General features: G+C 40.2%; 1 protein-coding gene across 1 annotated transcript in view; it reads right to left on the reverse strand.

Annotated features, from left to right (window-relative positions):
• Positions 1–1,031: 1,031 nt before the first annotated feature.
• LOC107560470 (protein Wnt-6-like) overlaps positions 1,032–16,825 on the reverse strand; it is a 37,419-nt gene continuing 21,625 nt past the window's right edge. Inside the window, exons 3-4 of the mRNA XM_016244654.1 lie at positions 4,382–4,686; positions 1,032–1,968 (exon numbers count right to left, since the gene is read on the reverse strand). Coding sequence (XP_016100140.1) covers positions 1,507–1,968; positions 4,382–4,686 — 767 coding nt within the window. The 3' untranslated portion in view covers positions 1,032–1,506. The remainder of the gene's footprint in view (positions 1,969–4,381; positions 4,687–16,825) is intronic.

The following is a 16,825-nucleotide window of genomic DNA, read 5'->3' on the forward strand; positions in this document are numbered from 1 at the left end:
GGGTCACATCACAGTGGAGTCAGCTGTCTTAACCGTGGCTTGTGTACTGCAAACACATACCAGCTTCATCACTGTGTCTGTCACGCGACTCTGTTCCCCTTTCGGGCTTGAACTGATGGTAAAACTAATTACATTATTTACTGTCTTTACATTTATTTTGAAAGATGAAGCTCGCGATTAAGGGGCGTTACATTTTTGACGAGTGCATGAGGTGTTCGGCCAATCACAATGCACTGGGTCAGCTGGCCAATCAGAGCAGTCTGCGCTTGTCGGAAGGAGGGACTTTGTAGAAAACGAAGCGTTTGAGAGAGGCGGGGCATAGAGGACCTACAATAATGTACAGTATTTGAAAAATAATGTGCTTTTTGAACATTAAAGCATGTGAACATATTCTGTTACACAAAATAATGATCTTTAAAAAAGCATCATATGACCCCTTTAACATTTCTGTTTTCTGATTTCATTTACTGTACTGCAGAAATATTATATTTAAAAAATAATGCATTTGGATGACACTGAATTTATTGAACATGGTGTTGCAATTATGTTTTGATGACCTGTTAACACTCCAGTGAGAAATCCTTTGAAAAAGAACAACAACAAAACAATAAGGTGATAAACAACGACAATTTCTCATATATTTCTGTGATCTTTGTCATTAATGATCATTTGTAATCTGTTTTGAGAACTGCTGAGCAGTGTTAGCATACTGAAAGGCTTTTCAGAGCATATACTGTATATGAGGTCAACAATACAAGTACTCTTAAAAACCAACACAAACTGTATGAAAATGCATTCAACTTAGGAGCAAACCAATGAAAAATAGTGATCAGTATCAGTAAAAGTGCATTAAAAGCCCCATAGATTAAATATCTCACAAAGATAACATTTTTACATGTCGCTTCTCTTGCATTTGCTTTTTACCTTTGAGTTTAAAAGAAAAATTTACTTTTACTCTTTCCGTTTAAAGTTCTCAAAGTGCTTTTGAAAGAAAATGACAGGGCATTAATCACAAGAAGTAGTCATGATGGTATTAAATGCTTATAAATAACAGTCTTTGTTCCATATCTAGCCCACTTTACAGAGCAATATGCCAAATCCTTGACGATCTGTCACTTCAGAGCATGAACAGCCATTACACCATGGCTGTGGTGCTGATGTGGATGTGCTTCCATTCATTCAGTCTGCACTCATAATGTACTGTATATAGGGCTCATCTAACAGAAAAAGATGCACAAAAGCCCTTTGATAAGAAGATTTCTGAATGTCTTGACTTCACAGCTGAAGAACCCCTCCTAAATCTTGAGTGTAGTCATTGAGACTAGTGGTCCTGGCTTTTCTGAGGGGTGAATCACAAGTCAGACACTCATCTAGGCTTTTCCAAAGCCTCGGGGTTTGAAATGTGTATGCATGAATCTGGAATGTTGTAGATTCTTTTGTTCTGAGACTGGCACTACTTCCTTGTTCGGAATTGCTCTTCTCAATTCCATCGTCAAGGGTTCTCGGTTAGTGACACAAACTCAGTTCCTTCCTGACCAAGCACTTTTTACACTGGACCACGCAGCACCAGTGGAAACGGCAGAGACAGTTTTCCTCCAGGACCACTGTCTCATCCCGGTAGCCCCGCTCACAACACAGAAGGTCACATCCGCTCACGTCCAGCGCCGTGCTGTTACACATTCGCCCCCGTGTGCCCAAAGAACCCGTCTTCCGATTGGGCAGGCAGAAGTCCGGCGACTCGGCCGAGTAGATGAGATCTTGCTTGTCCGGAGGTTTGATGTTCTGCCCCACTGGAATGAGAGTCTTACCATCATTTCCACCCATCACTTTGGATGCCCCATTGAAGCGCTCAAGCAGGCGGTCACCCACTTCACGGAAGTGAGGCATTTTCTTCCAGCAGGTCCTCAGAGTGCAAGAGCCAGACAGCCCGTGGCATTTACATTCAGTTCTCATATAATTCTTCACCGCCTGCAGTTCAAGACACAAAGATAGTTCAGTGAGATAAAAGGAGAAACTATTTAGAAGGAATTTACCCTTGTCTCTCCCCTCCCTCTTTAGCCTCCAGCCACTCGAAAGCCAATTCAAGAGCTTGAAAACAGAGATTTGTACAGTTCTATACCTGTCGAAATTAACATCTGATAAATGCTGCATTAACATTTTTGCTTTCTTTAATTCCAAACAAGTCACTGCGTAGCATTTGAGTTGTTAACGTAGAAGAAAATCACCATCTGCCAAACATGCCTATATGCCCCCTTAATGCCTATTTACCTGTGATTGACCCCATGCTAACGGGGACCTTAGGCTGTGACCCCTGGAAGATGAAGCACTACTGACACTAGCGAATAACTAATCTGAGGATTTGGCCAGTGGCCGACTGATGATGGCTTGAAGGAAACCGTACATCTGACTTCTTTAGAGAACTGATTTAGTTCTACTGAATAATAATGAACTATAAAATTGTAAACTGAGATAAGAGTAGTGGTATACTTCAAAATTATCTAGCACACACTTGCACCAGAGGTTTCTCTTGTGCATTATTACAAACTTAGCTACAATGCTGACATCGGATGATTGCTTAAAGAAAACAGGTTTAAACACTCCTTTTATTAAAGACACACTTACATTTGTTTCTGCTATACTAAAATATGAAAGAAAAATGAAAAATACTACTATTCAAAAGTTTGGGGTCGGTAAGACTTTTTAATGTTTTTTTGAGACTCGTGCTCACTAAGGCTGCATTAATTAATGAAAATATTGTGAAATATTATAATTGTTATAATATTTTCAGCAGCCATACTCCAGTCTTAAGTATCACATGATCCTTCAGAAATCACTGAATATGCTGAATTGCTGCTCAAGAAACATTTCTTATTATCAATGCAGAATAGTTCTGCTGCTTAACATTTTTGTGGAAACTGTGATTAATTGATGAATAGAAAGTATAAAAACAGCATTTACTTGAAATTCATTCATATTATGTTAAACAGTTAAATATCATTATGAGTTACATCCAGTTCCTTTCAAAGTAGAAAAAGTAAATATGATTAATTTAATATTAATTTTGTAATTATTATTAATTGGTTGTGTTTAAAAGGGATGCTTGCACTGCAGCTCTGATCACTTCCAGTCAGCTCTGAAGGCTGTTTTCACACAGAACAGAATGAAACAGTTTCCATGTTAAATAAAATAAATGCATTAATATATTGAATGCATGTTAATGTTATAACTGTAATTTGAAAGCACTAGTTTTTTTTAATAAAAAAATGACACTCCTTTATTAAATGGATATAGACAGTCAATAAGGGAACAGAGTGGTTATGTTATGAAACTAGTCTCAACTCAGTTCATAATGTCTTCTCCAGCCTTTGCCAAGTATATTTTCATAACATTTGCGAGCTCTTCCATGCTTGGGCTTTTGAAGTGCACATTAGGCTTTTTGATCTGCTCATTTAAGCTTGACTATCTCTGAAGGGTTGTACAGGCAAAACAGCACACGACTGTGCTTGTATCATCTATGCATCAATGCAAAACATCTATCCACATTGATATCATACCAGGAACATTAAAAAAAAAACATCTACGAACATCTACACAAAAATCTGCATGAGGGCGACAGGTACTACAGTATGTGAGGCTGCCTTTAACAAGAAAAATTAAGTAAATACAAGATACCTGGCTAGTCATAGCAATTCCTAACTTCGTTTATTGTTTTATAGATAATAAGGGTTGTGTGATCCAAGAACTAAATACCAGGACAAAATGACATTTATTGCATTAACTGTTCTCGCACATGCATCCTAGTACGGACTATCGTACTAAACACAGCACTCCTACAATACTGTATGAACTGTTTTCTATTTTAATATATTTAAAAATGTAATTTATACCTGTGATGGCAACGCTGAATTTTCAGCAGTCATTACTCCAGCCTTCAGTGTCACATGATCCTTCAGAAATCATTCTAATATGCTGATTTGGTGCTCAAGAAAAAAATATTATTATTATCAATGTTGAAAGTTATTGTGCTGCTTCATATTTTTCTTTGGAAACCATGATGATTCTTTGATAAACAAAGTTAAAAATAGCAGCATTTAGAAATCTTTTGTAACATTTTAAATGTATTTAATGTCAATTAATTTAATGTGTCCTTGCTAAATAAAAGTAATAATTTATTTAAGAAAAAAGGAAAAACTGACCCCAAACTTTTGAATAGTTGTGTATGTTAACGCATTATTTTTGTTGAATGTATAGGTAGGGCCAATTAATGAATTACATTTAGACTGCCACTAAAAGACTGTAAAAGCCTGTGTAAACAATTTTTTACATTTATTTATTTTTATTTTGTAGCTACATGTGTCAAGATAAAGATGAATTAACATACCAGTCGTCCGGCCTCATTATTATGAAGGTCTATCAGCGTGCGGATGTCACTCTTGCCCTTCCTCCGCCTGGCGTCCATGAACTGCTTGGACTTCTCGTAGCCGAACTCTACATCGTCTCCGCAGCCCCCCCACTCCCACTTGACCCCCTCAGTTGGGCCAATACTGGCTAAACGTGGAGGCGGCCCTCTGCTCCGTGTGGCCTCGCAGCCACATTGCAGCAGCTCCCCCATGCTGCAGGCTTGAGTTACTGCATGCGTCACACCTGCTGCCGTGATGGCATACACAAATGCTGTCTCTCGGATGTCTGTGAAGACACGCACACACACACACACACACACACACACACACACACACAGAGATATTAAAGAGAGCTTCTGATTGTTGGCCAGGCTGGGTTACATCGAACTCTGATAAGTATGGCACCTTAGATATCCTAAAGCTGCATGGGCTATTTCTGTGACAAGGCAGTCTCATCCACAACGACAGCACTACTGTGGCACAATGAGCCATAAGAGGTCACGGCATATCAGACCAGAATAAGCTGCATTGTGAATCAGAGCATATGCTATTCAGTTAAAGATCTTGTTCCATAATGTTCCAATATGCCAACAACCCAAAATTAAACAAAACCCTGACAATCAGGGGTCCCATGGTCAGAAAAAACCTAGAAATACTATTTATCAAATTTGCCCAAAAAGATGGAAACTCTGAAAAGTATTAATAAACAAGTGCATTAAACACCTTATAAATTAAATATATAAAAAAAAATGGAAACAATTTTTTTTGTCACATGTACACTACAGTTAAAAAAAGATTCTAGTGTCTAGAAAAGACATTAATAAAAAATTACATTAAAGACATTTAGAATGTTACAAAAGATTTCTACACTGTAAGAAAAAAGAAGAAAATGTCCTGGTACATTTCTTTTAGCCCTAAAACACAACACAATGCAATGAGTGATTCAAAATACAGGTAAAACAACTTTGAAAAAACTTTCTTTTTTTACAGGTGTATTTGATATAAATTATATTCTTCAGAGCTTTCTATTTATCAAAGAATCCTGAAAAAATATCACAGTTTCCACAAAATATATTAAGCAGCACAACTGTTTTCATCAACAAGAAATGTTTCTTCAGCAGCAAATGATTTCTGAAGGATCATGTGACACTGAAGAATGGAGAAATGGCTGCTGAAAATTCAGCTTTGCCACCACAGGAATAAATTACCTATTTTAAAATGTATTCAAATCAAAAACAGTTATTATTGTTCTTATTGTTTTTTTATTAAACATTAGCGATTTAAAAAAAAAGTAGTAGTAGCTTATCTTTCATTTATTTTAATTACTTACAAGAAAATGACCTGCTACTCTTCCTTCAAAAGTTATTTTGAAAGAAAATCACAGGGCATAAGCCAGTTCACTAGAAATATTTATTAAATGCTAACATTTAATAATGCAGATTGAAAAATGCTGTGCAATATCAGAAAAGAGAGAACAGAGCAGGAAAAGAATGGAGAGGTTGGAAAGGAAAGATGTGTTTAGCAACTCGTAGTAAGGTAGTTGAAAGGAATTACTTTTATCCTGTGTAAACGCTGGATGCATTGAGCGTTGTAATAATTTACTTAGTTGTAAGGGAATTAATCATTATTAATTCATTCAGGTTTATTTCTAGCTCAGGTTTTAAAAGAACTCGATCTGAGAATTCGAGGTCCACCTGATCAAAACTGACTTTGACTTTCAATAGTTTATACTTTTATCAGCTACTCACAGTCACTCTTCAGCCCTGTGCCAATTCTGCATAGCATGATTCAGTGAATGGGATTCATTAAAGCCAGTAAAATGGAATCAGAGCTCAGTACACACACACACACACACACACACACACACACACACACATGAAAACACTACACAGATATTAATCCCAGCTGTCCATTCACACACCCACTGTCGTCTTCATACTGTGAAGCAATGTGTGTGTGTGTTCCTGTTTTGATACATGTATGGGCATTATGACAGCAGCCCACCTGAAAACACCTGTAGCTTTCTGGCACACAAAACACCAACCAAGTCTGTATAAACTGAACACTGCTCACTATGTTACTGTCCAAACATGCAGTGTCCTAGTAGCAGCCTCTCTGCGACATACATTGCAGATCCTCAGATTATGTGGATACTGGTATATATATGAGTCCTTCCAGGATTTCACGAATGTAGAATTTAATGCAAAATCAAGGAAACAATATTTGCGGAAGCTTGCATTTATGTTTATGTAAAAAATGTTAACCTGAGAGGGGGAAAAGCAATATTTGCTCTGATATGATCGGGGCCAATAACCATCGCCCTGTGGACCTCCCAGACACCACTGGACTGAGCTGGAGGGAAGGGATCCTCCGGTGTCTGGAGAGCGTCTGGCCACGATCCAGAACCACGCCGGCCGTTCCGTTGTAAAGCCTGCCAGGCGCTCCAGTCCGGGAGCCCTCAGAGTCCACTCCAGAGGTCACTTCAGTCTGGGAGCCCTCAGAGTCCACTCCAGAGCCCACTCCAGTCCAGAAGCCCTCAGAGTCCGCTCTAGTGTCGGCTCCAGCCCCTGAGTCCGCTCCAGAAAGGGCTCCAGTTCCCACGTCCAGCCCAAAGAGGGCTCCAGTCCCCAAGTCAAGCTCAGAAAAAGATTCTGTTCCCATGTCAAGCCCAGATAGAGCTCCTGTTCCCAAGTCCAGTCCAAAGAGGGCCGCTGCTCCTACGTCCACAGAGGGACTCATAACCTGAAATTTCCACCAAGGAATTTTTTTTGGGGGTGCTATAGGGATCCGGCCATAGAGGCCGGGCAGAGTGCCGAGGCCAAGGCCACGGAGCTGCCTGCTCCGCCATGGGTCTCGGAACGGGTACCGCTCTGGAGGCCATCCATCCCATGTAAGCCTATCCCTAGAGGCCTCCAGAGCGCCCTCCCCCCCTTCCCGGTGGAATTGTTATGGCGCGGGACACGCTTTCCGGGAGGGGTGAGTAATGTCACGCCCATGGACTGTTTTGTGTTTGTTTTCCTCCCCCACGTGCTCCGTGACCTAGTTTCTCCCTTGTCTGATTAGTTATTTGGTTCAGGTGTGTCTAGTTTATTCTCTCAAGTCTAGTATTTATAGTGTAGTCTGTTCCGTGATTCCTTTGTCCAGTGTCGTCCATGCAATGTTCATGTCTGCCCTATGTTACCCCTGGTTTAAGATTAATAAAGACTGTTAATTGTGAATGCTCCTACGTCTCCGTGCTCCTTTGTCTCCTCACAGTAGTGCACCGTGACACTATTAAACTACTATATATAATACTGAATATAATGTATATTAGTTCCCATAATGCCTTATTTCACTAGTAGATTTAAATAAGTACATTATTTTACTGGATATGCACTTTTTGTAATAAGCAAACACAATAACTTAAAATACTTTAATAAACTGTAAATAAAAAAACAGATATAACACCACACAACCCCTCATAATCCTGTTGGCATGGGTTGCAGGTCTGTTGTGCATTACTAGACAGAACGGTATCTGGTTTCAGCTCAGGGTGTCATCACCCAACTGTATGTGTGTGTCAGGAATCACTATATTTAATTATTAATGTATCTTTTTTATGCATGCCAATATTTCTGAATACATTACAATTTAGATTACATAATTCCTACAAATGAATAGACATCATAAACCACATAAGTGATTCATCTGTCAACAGCATAGTAAAGATACTTTTACCATGCGGTAAAATCATAGCCAGTCAGAATGTATGTGATATTTAAAGGGGTCCTATTATGTGTTGTGGTTGCTAACTAGTTCTTCGTTGTTATTATCTGTTGTAGTAATACTGTTGTGAAGTCATGCTGATGTACATGCTTCACAGTTGTACAGTATTCCGTTCTGTTGCCGCTGAAGTTCCTTGAGTAAACAAGCATTCACCCGAAGCTTTGTTTTCATGTGTTTTTGTTGAACATAACATTTGGCGACGAGGATGGCTTTATCTCTGCCTCCCCCTGAGCCATTTCTGGCCCACGCTGGTGAACCTGTCTTGCCGTGGGAGCGGTGGTATGTGTCGTTTCAGATGATGTCCCGGACGGGAGAAAGCGCGCACTTCTCCTCTATTGTCTCGGCGCTGAGGGATTACGGATCTTCCAGATGCTGGGCACTGCAAATATGTACTCTGACACTGTTGCACGACTAAAAGGACATTTTCAAAAGACTCATAGCATGCTGTTGAAATGCCTAAATTTCAGACAAAGATGCCAACGATCGGGTGAATCAGCCAGTCAGTTTGTCGCTGATTTAAAAAGCCTTGCTGAGCCATGCAAATTCGGTGCTCTCCGCAACGAATTATTTAGAGACCAACTTATTGAAATAACAAACAATGCACGGGTCAGAGAGAGGCTGCTTATGGAAGATGATAGACTTACTTTGGATAAGGCTCTCACTCTGGCACTCCAAATTGAAAAAGCTACACAGTGTGCAGCTAAAATAGCGGAAACTAATGCAGCTAAAACTGATATCCCCTCTGTACCTGCAAATACAGTCATCATGGATGAGGAGTTCCAGCCTGGAGGCACAATCATCCAGCAAACACAGCCTCAGTCAAGTCAACAAAGAAGGAAATGTGGCAACTGTGGCTCCATTCGTCATGCCAACAGGTCCCCAGACTGCCCAGCTATCGGCCAAAAGTGTAGACATTGTGGTAAGCTCAACCACTTTGCAAGGTGGTGCAGATCAAAGTCCAGTTCGCAGCCTTCACCAGCAGTAATTCATACAGTTGGTCCTCACTCAGTCACTTTCTCTAAATGTGGTGTGCAGCTGAAATTCCGCTGCTTCTTGACACAGGAGCTAAAGTGTCATTGCTTAATATGGCCACCTACAATACATTTTTCTCTGATGTTGAGTTACAACCATCACCTCTGAAGCTCTGTGGTTATGGCCAAGCCAGCATTGCAGTGACTGGGGTAGTTAAACTGCCTGTACAATATGGGCAAAAACGTCTACCAGGGTTTCCATTTTACATACCTCAGCATGGCGCTAATATCCTGGGTCTTGACCTGTTCCTTAGCCTTGACTTTTCTCTGCATGACAACAGCGGTGCAACCATCCTTCAGGTGAACTCTCCATGGCAGACACAGTTTCCCGCTCTATTCAGTGGTTTAGGCTGCCTCTCTGCTTTTTCCCACAAACCCCTGCTTAACCCAGATATACCGCCTGTAATCCAGCCACTGCGACGAGTGCCTCTAGCCTTGCGCGACAAGATCACTACTGAACTACAGGGCATGCTAGCTGCAGACCTCATTGAGCCCATTGATGCTTTCCCTTGGGTCTCAAATCTTGTGGTTGTACAAAAACGGTCTGGGGGCATACGTCTCTGCATTGACCTTCGGGGGCCTAACAAGGATGTGGTGCCAGACAAATACCCATTGCTGACAATTGAGGAACTCACGACACTCTTCTATGGCTCCTCGGTGTTCACAAAGCTGGATCTTAAGCAAGGTTACATGCAGATACCCCTACACGAGGACAGCAGAAACCTGACTGCATTCGTGACTCACATGGGTTTGTTCCATTTTAAGAGGATTCCTTTTGGCCTAAGTTCAGCACCTAATTGATTTCAGAAAATCATGGCCACTGTCCTAGCAGGGCTCCCAGGTATGGCTGTGTACTTAAATGATATTGTAGTACATGAAAAGGACGTGGCCACTCATGACGAATGCCTCAGACGGGTGTTCACAGCTCTGTCTAGACACAATCTGACATTAAACACAGAAACATGTGTGCTTGCTTTCCCAGCAGTAGACTTTGTTGGTCTTCGGGTGTCCAGCTCAGGCATCGCACCATTGCAGTCCAACGTTGAAGCCATTCTCAACCTTCCAGTGCCAACCTCAGCTGGACAGCTTGCATCCTTCCTCGGCATGACTGCTTACTATCGCAGGTTCTTACCTCAGTATTTGAAAATCACTGCCCCTCTACGACAGCTACTCAAGCATAACACCCCCTGGGCATGGACAGCGGTTGGTGAGCAGGCCATTCGACGACTCAAACACCTTCTCACGTCACCACCAACTCTAGCTCATTTTAATCTCTCCAGCCCCACCCTGGTGACATGTGATGCCTCAGCAGTAGCAGTCGGAGCAATCCTGTCACAGCTGCATGATGGCATTTAAATGCCTATTGTTTTTGCTTCATGGGCTCTGAGTACTGCGGAACAGAAATACTCAGTGGGAGAGAGAGAGGCATTGGCGTGCATTTGGGCTTGTGAACACTGGCACATGTATTTATATGGACGATCCTTTACTCTCAGAACAGACCACCAGGCACTCACTACCCTCATGTTTTCTGCTGGAACGGGCCACAAGCCTCTCAGGCTTCACCAATGGGCTGACAGGTTGAATCAGTACAACTACCAGCTGCTGTTCACTCCTGGAAAAGACAACGTGGTTGCAGATTTTCTGTCCCGTTCAGCTGGAGCCGACTAGCACAGCCAAGCAGACGGAGTCAGATATAGAAAATGAGCTTGTGCAGTTCATTTATGAGCCCTTAGAGGCCGCAGTGTCTCTTGAAGAACTTAAGCAAGAGTCTGCAGCAGACCCACTCTTCGTTACCCTGAGCACCTACATTCAGAACGGCTGACCAGCTCGGGGTAAGCGCTGACCTGACACCTTTCTCCCGATTCAGGGCAGAACTGACATGTTGGGGTGAGTCATGCATTGCAAGGGGGCACCGAGCAGTCATTCCTCTGTCCCTTAGAGGGTGGGTGCTGTCAATGGCACACTAGGGTCATGTGGGGGTAGTTAGACTGAAGCAGAGGTGCCGAGATTTGGTTTGGTGGCCAGGGATTGACAGAAAGCTAGAAGCTCTTGTACGTGACTGTGCACCCTGTCTGCTTAGTGGTAAAACAGGTGCTCCAGCACCGCCACCTTGGCAACCTGTTGACTGGCCCACCAAGCCATGGGAGCATCTGATTACAAAAGATGGACATTTGTGGGGAGCTTGCCTCTGTTCCGCACCATCAGCGGTTTCTAGTTGTGGTGTATGACCTCCACTCAAAGTGGCCCAAGGTTTTGCCTATGGGCTCAGTTACAGCCTCCGCAATGGTTGATTTCCTGGAGCAACTCTTTTCCCGATGGGGAATCCTGCGGGCCATTACCACTGACAATGGGCCGCAGTTCGTTTCCAGTGAGTTTTCATCGTAGTTTTCATAGGCCATATACGCACCGCCTTCTACCATCCTCAAGCGCTAATGGTGGTGTGGAAAGATTTAATCAAAGTCTGAAAAATGGTATACGTGCACACCTTGCCCAAGGTTTCCCATTTAAGGCTGCTCTCTCCCAGACCCTCTTGCATTATTGTGCAACATGCCACCACTGGGGTGTCCCCTTCCTGTCTCATGCTTGACAGGGAACTAGAATTACCGTTGAGCAGGCTGCGCCCATCTCATCAGCTCCCAGTGAACACTTCGATTTGGGCACGGGTTCATCAACATCAGCGCAACATGAGAGCCAGATATGACAGCAAGCATCATGTTCGGCCCACAAAGATAAGAGTACAGGATTGGGTAAGAGCCCGTAGGCCACATCGCAGCAATAAATTGAGCTCTTTCCTGTCTGAGCCACTTCAGGTCAAACGGCAGCTTGGGCCAGTCACTTTTTAGCTAGCTAATGGATCCCGCTGGCATGCCAGTTGTCTTCGAAGAGTGCCCACCCCCTCTGTTATGAAGGAAAACCTGAACCGACCTATGGACCCATTCTGCCGCCACTAAATCTGGATCCTGATGTAGTCACCAGACAGGAAGCAAGAACCGAACATTGTCAGAGCTCACAATCTGAGGATGTCCCTATGACAACTCACCCTGTGAGGACCAGGGCACGTCCTGCACACTTCCAGGACTTTAAAGCTTCGTTTCATACTTAAGCTTGGTGGGAGGGGGGAAAATGTTGTGGTTGCTAACCAGTTCTTCGTTGTTATTATCTGTTGTAGTAATACTGTCGTGAAGTCATGCTGATGTGTATGCTTCACAGTTGTACCGTATTCCTTTCTGTTGCCACTGAAGTTCCTTGAGTAAACTAGCATTCACCCGAAGCTTTGTTTTCATGTGTTTTTGTTGAACATAACATTATGCTCTTTTACAAAGTCTTGATTTTGTTTTGGGGGTGTACTAGAAAATGCTCTCATGCTTGGTGGTTCGAAAAACGCATTATTTTTCAAATAATTTACATTATGACAATTAGGGCTGGACAATAATTCAATATCAATATGTATCGCGATATAATGTTTTTCAATAACGGTGATATGATTTTAATTTTTTTTACCGATATTTTGATATACATTACCAGTGTTTCCCATACATTGATTTATTTGTGGCGTTTGACGTTGAATAAACATGAGCACTGCACGTTTCAAAATCAAAACACGTTGCGGGTGTTTTATATGAATGTTATCTCTGAAGGGAAAGGACTGTATTCAGAAAAGTTTCGATGGCATTTTCATTTTATCTGATAAAGAGAAGCGTTCATGAGCGGAGCTGATTTGATTACAGCCGTTACTGGAGAAACCGCTAGTTGTACCGCTCTCAAAGCGCCTCCTGCTGGCAGAGAATCAGTTTGCATTTTCAATAAGCCTGTCTCCAGCAACATGTTTTTGTTGTAGCTCTTTTTTTTCCCTGCAGCAACTCATAGCACTTTCATACTCTTTATACTGGCTAAAGCACATTTGTTTCAATCTATAAGAATAATCAGTCTACACTACCAGTCAAAAGATTTTGAAAAGTAAGATTTAAAAATGTATTTTTTAAGAATTCTCTTCTGCTCACCAAGCCTGCATTTATTTGATCCAAAATACAGCAAAAACAGTAACATTTTGAAATATTTGTACTATTTGAAATAACTGCTTTTTATTTGAATATATTTAAAATGTAATTTATCCCTGTGATCAAAGCTGAATTTTCAGCATTATTACTCCAGTCTTCAGTGTCACATGATCCAGAAATCATTCTAATATGCCGATTTGCTGATTATCAATATTTAAAACAGTTGAGTAAATTTTTTTTCAGGATTCTTTGATGAATAGAAAGATCCAAAGATCAGCATTTATCTGAAATAAAAAGCTTTTGTAACCAGGGATTGAAATGAACTTTTTTACTCACCAGCCAATTTGGCTACTAAATTTTTAAGTTACCAGCCATTCATAACTTCTACCAGCCAAAAAAAAACAACAAAAAAAACACAGAAATAAACCAACAGATTGAGGCTGTCTACACTGGACATGACAAAGCGACCGTTGCAAATAATTTTGTGTCAGTACTAGGGGTGTGTGATATTGACCAAAAATAATATCTCCATATTTTCTGTGATTTTATCGATAAAGATAATTAGACAATATTTTGCTGAGTGTGTTATTGTGCTGATATCTTAAGGACTGCCGTGAACAGCTGACTCCTAAAGTTTTTGATATTCTTCATATTCTGTATGGTCAGTTCACAGAAGCGATATAAATTAATCTTTTCCAATAAGTTTAAATTGATTTTTACCTTTTATGCACATTTTTACCTTTATAAAGCCATTTTTTTCTAAAAGTGTACATCATCTTTTGAGTCAAATTCTTACATTTAATCAGTCAATTATAATTATAATAATACATTTAGGCTGTTACTAAACAAATGAAATCAGTATCAATAAAATTCATCTTTGCAGAAGTTGCATGAAGTGACATTTAGATGTATTTACACATGTTAATGCAGCTTAGAGGGACATGGAATGCTTTAAACTGCAGTTACAAATGCATAAATAATGTTTTGATATTTTAAACATGAAATGTTGAATACTGACTGATATTTGAAATTATTTAAAAAATGAAAAGATACTTTGAATGTGAAATTAAAACCGCCAGTAGATGGCAGCAAGTCACTGTTAAGTGAGTCATTGCGATTGAAACGAATCATTTAAACGGTTGATTCATTGAGGAATGAGACGCAAAACAGTACTGTGGCTGTGTTTGGAATGTTTTTTGTTGGCGGAATAGCACAAAAACAGCCAATATGGTGTCTAAAACGTAAGTCTCTTGATATTAACTTATTGTTTATTGAACTGTTTTATAAAATCAATATCACATTTGTAACCATGCTGATTTTTTTTAAAGAAAAAAGGCACTCTTTGTGTGATATTGATTAACTATATGAATTGATATAAATATATAAATTTTCTGCCCCCTTATCTTGAATTATGTGATCATTCTTAATGCATATTGATAGACTGAATCATGCAGTGAAAGAACACACTCTAAATGCTCACGCGCACTAAAGCCTGCGTTGTCTAACCAGACTTCATCACGTAGTCTCTTATGCGTGCATTCTGTAGGTGTGTTTTGTTTGGTTCTTGCAATATACTCGATAATGTCATGATGTCTCACAAGTTCAGTATTTGCACTAAACCTGCGCAGATTTGGCTTACATGAACTTCCCCAAGAAATTAATGAGTGAACATAACTTACGAAAAGTAACCCGCCAAATTGGCTAGTGATTTGACAGCTTTATCCGCCACAGCTTATTTTTACCCACATTTGGCAGGTGTTAATTTCAAACCCTGTTTGTAACATTATACACTATTCCATTCAAAACCTTAGAGTCAGTATGATTTTTTTGGGGGGAAAGAAATTATTGAAATTAATACTTTTATTTAGCAAGGATGCTTTAAATTGTGATGATAAAGACATTTATAATGTTACAAAATATTTCTATTTCAGATAAATGCTGTTCTTCTGAACTTTCTATTCATCAAATAAACCTGAAAAAATTATATTCAGCTGTTTTCAACATAATAATAAATTATTTTTGAGCAGCAAATCAGAATATTAGAATGATTTCTGAATGATCATTTGACTTTGATGCTAAAAATATAGCTTTGAAAATAACAGGAATAAATTGCATTTTAAAATATTTTCAAATAGAAAACAGTTATTTTAAATAGTAAAACTATTTTTAAATGTAACAGTTTTTGCTGTATTTTGGATCAAATAAATGCAGGCTTGGTGAGCAGAAAATAATTCTTTAAAAACATTAAAAATCTTACTGTTCAAAAACTTTTGACTGGTAATGTATGTTAGCCTATAGTTTGAAGTTAAATATATTAATATTAATTAGGTAATTCTGAGACGATTATTTGACAGTGATTTCACATTTCTTGTTTGTATGAAGGCTAAATACAAGTAAAAGGTGAAAATGTATTTATTTGTCCTGTTTTTTTTTCTAAAATAGTATATGGTTTTATATGAGGTGTCATGGACTTGGCAAATTAATTTTTCATAAGTTTGTATGTACACACATCTGTTGTGGGCATTCTTGGTTGTTTTTACGAGGCTTTTTAAATTGTGTTCATATCGATATCGGAATTACATCGTATCGACCGAAATTAAGAAATATATCATGATATAAATTTTGGCCATATCGTCCAGCCCTAATTACAATACCTTTCTCCCCAGCCTGGAACAAACGGCTCGATTAGTTTGGGGTTTGATGAAGGCCCGCCTTCTGAAAAACGAAATGTGTTGTGATTTGCTTAGCTGTCCCAGTGTGTTGTGATTGGCGAACAGCATAGACGGTGTTTCAGTACTGCCACGTCCCTTGCCAAAGCAGCAAGTTCCGTGAAGGATGGCGTCAATATTGCCATATCAATTTGAGCCGGATTCAGACTCCGAAAATATTGAACAAGAGTATCGCGCAAAACCTTTGCACACACGGATATTGCAAGACATATTAGAGTGGTAACGTTATTGTTGATGTTTTTTTTTTTTGGCTAAATCACGTTTTAGATAGGATGTCAACAACCGCTTAAAAAAAACTGCATTTACTATGTACAGATAAATCATATGTATTATTGTTCTTTAATTCTAACATTCTAACATGAATTGCAGTGAAAGTGTTAAATTTATTTATACCATAGTCCAGTGTTTCCCACAGACTTGCACTCTATTGCTGCGTCTCAATTGGGCCTTTCGCACCGCGGGAACCTTTTCATAGTACTAGAACTAATTGTGGAACTACCCACTTTTTGGCGTTTTTGCACCGCCGGAACTGGGTGTGATTTTAGTACCGGACTGCCTTTTTCGAGAACCAAATTAGCTCCTACTCCGGAGCAGGGTCTAACCAGCACAACTGGTACTACCCGTGACGTAAGTAGACATCGATTGGCCAAACGCGTACAAAACCCCCCTCCCGATGGACGGATGCAGGCACTTGTAGCAAATGTAGCACTGCCAGTTGTCGTTGGAGATTCTTAGTCCTCCTTTCCGTTCTTCCGTTCTTTCTACGTATACGTCGACTTTCCATGTCCATTATTGTGAAACCCGTGAGACACAACAAAAACAGCTCCGATCACAGCGTCCTCCATCCTCCTGTTGTTAATGTTGTTCTTCTTTGTTTCTGTTGTTGAACGCCACGCACAAAT

This window comes from Sinocyclocheilus grahami, unplaced genomic scaffold (assembly GCF_001515645.1).
Source record: "Sinocyclocheilus grahami isolate Dianchi unplaced genomic scaffold, SAMN03320097.WGS_v1.1 scaffold729.1, whole genome shotgun sequence".
NCBI lineage: Eukaryota > Metazoa > Chordata > Actinopteri > Cypriniformes > Cyprinidae > Sinocyclocheilus > Sinocyclocheilus grahami.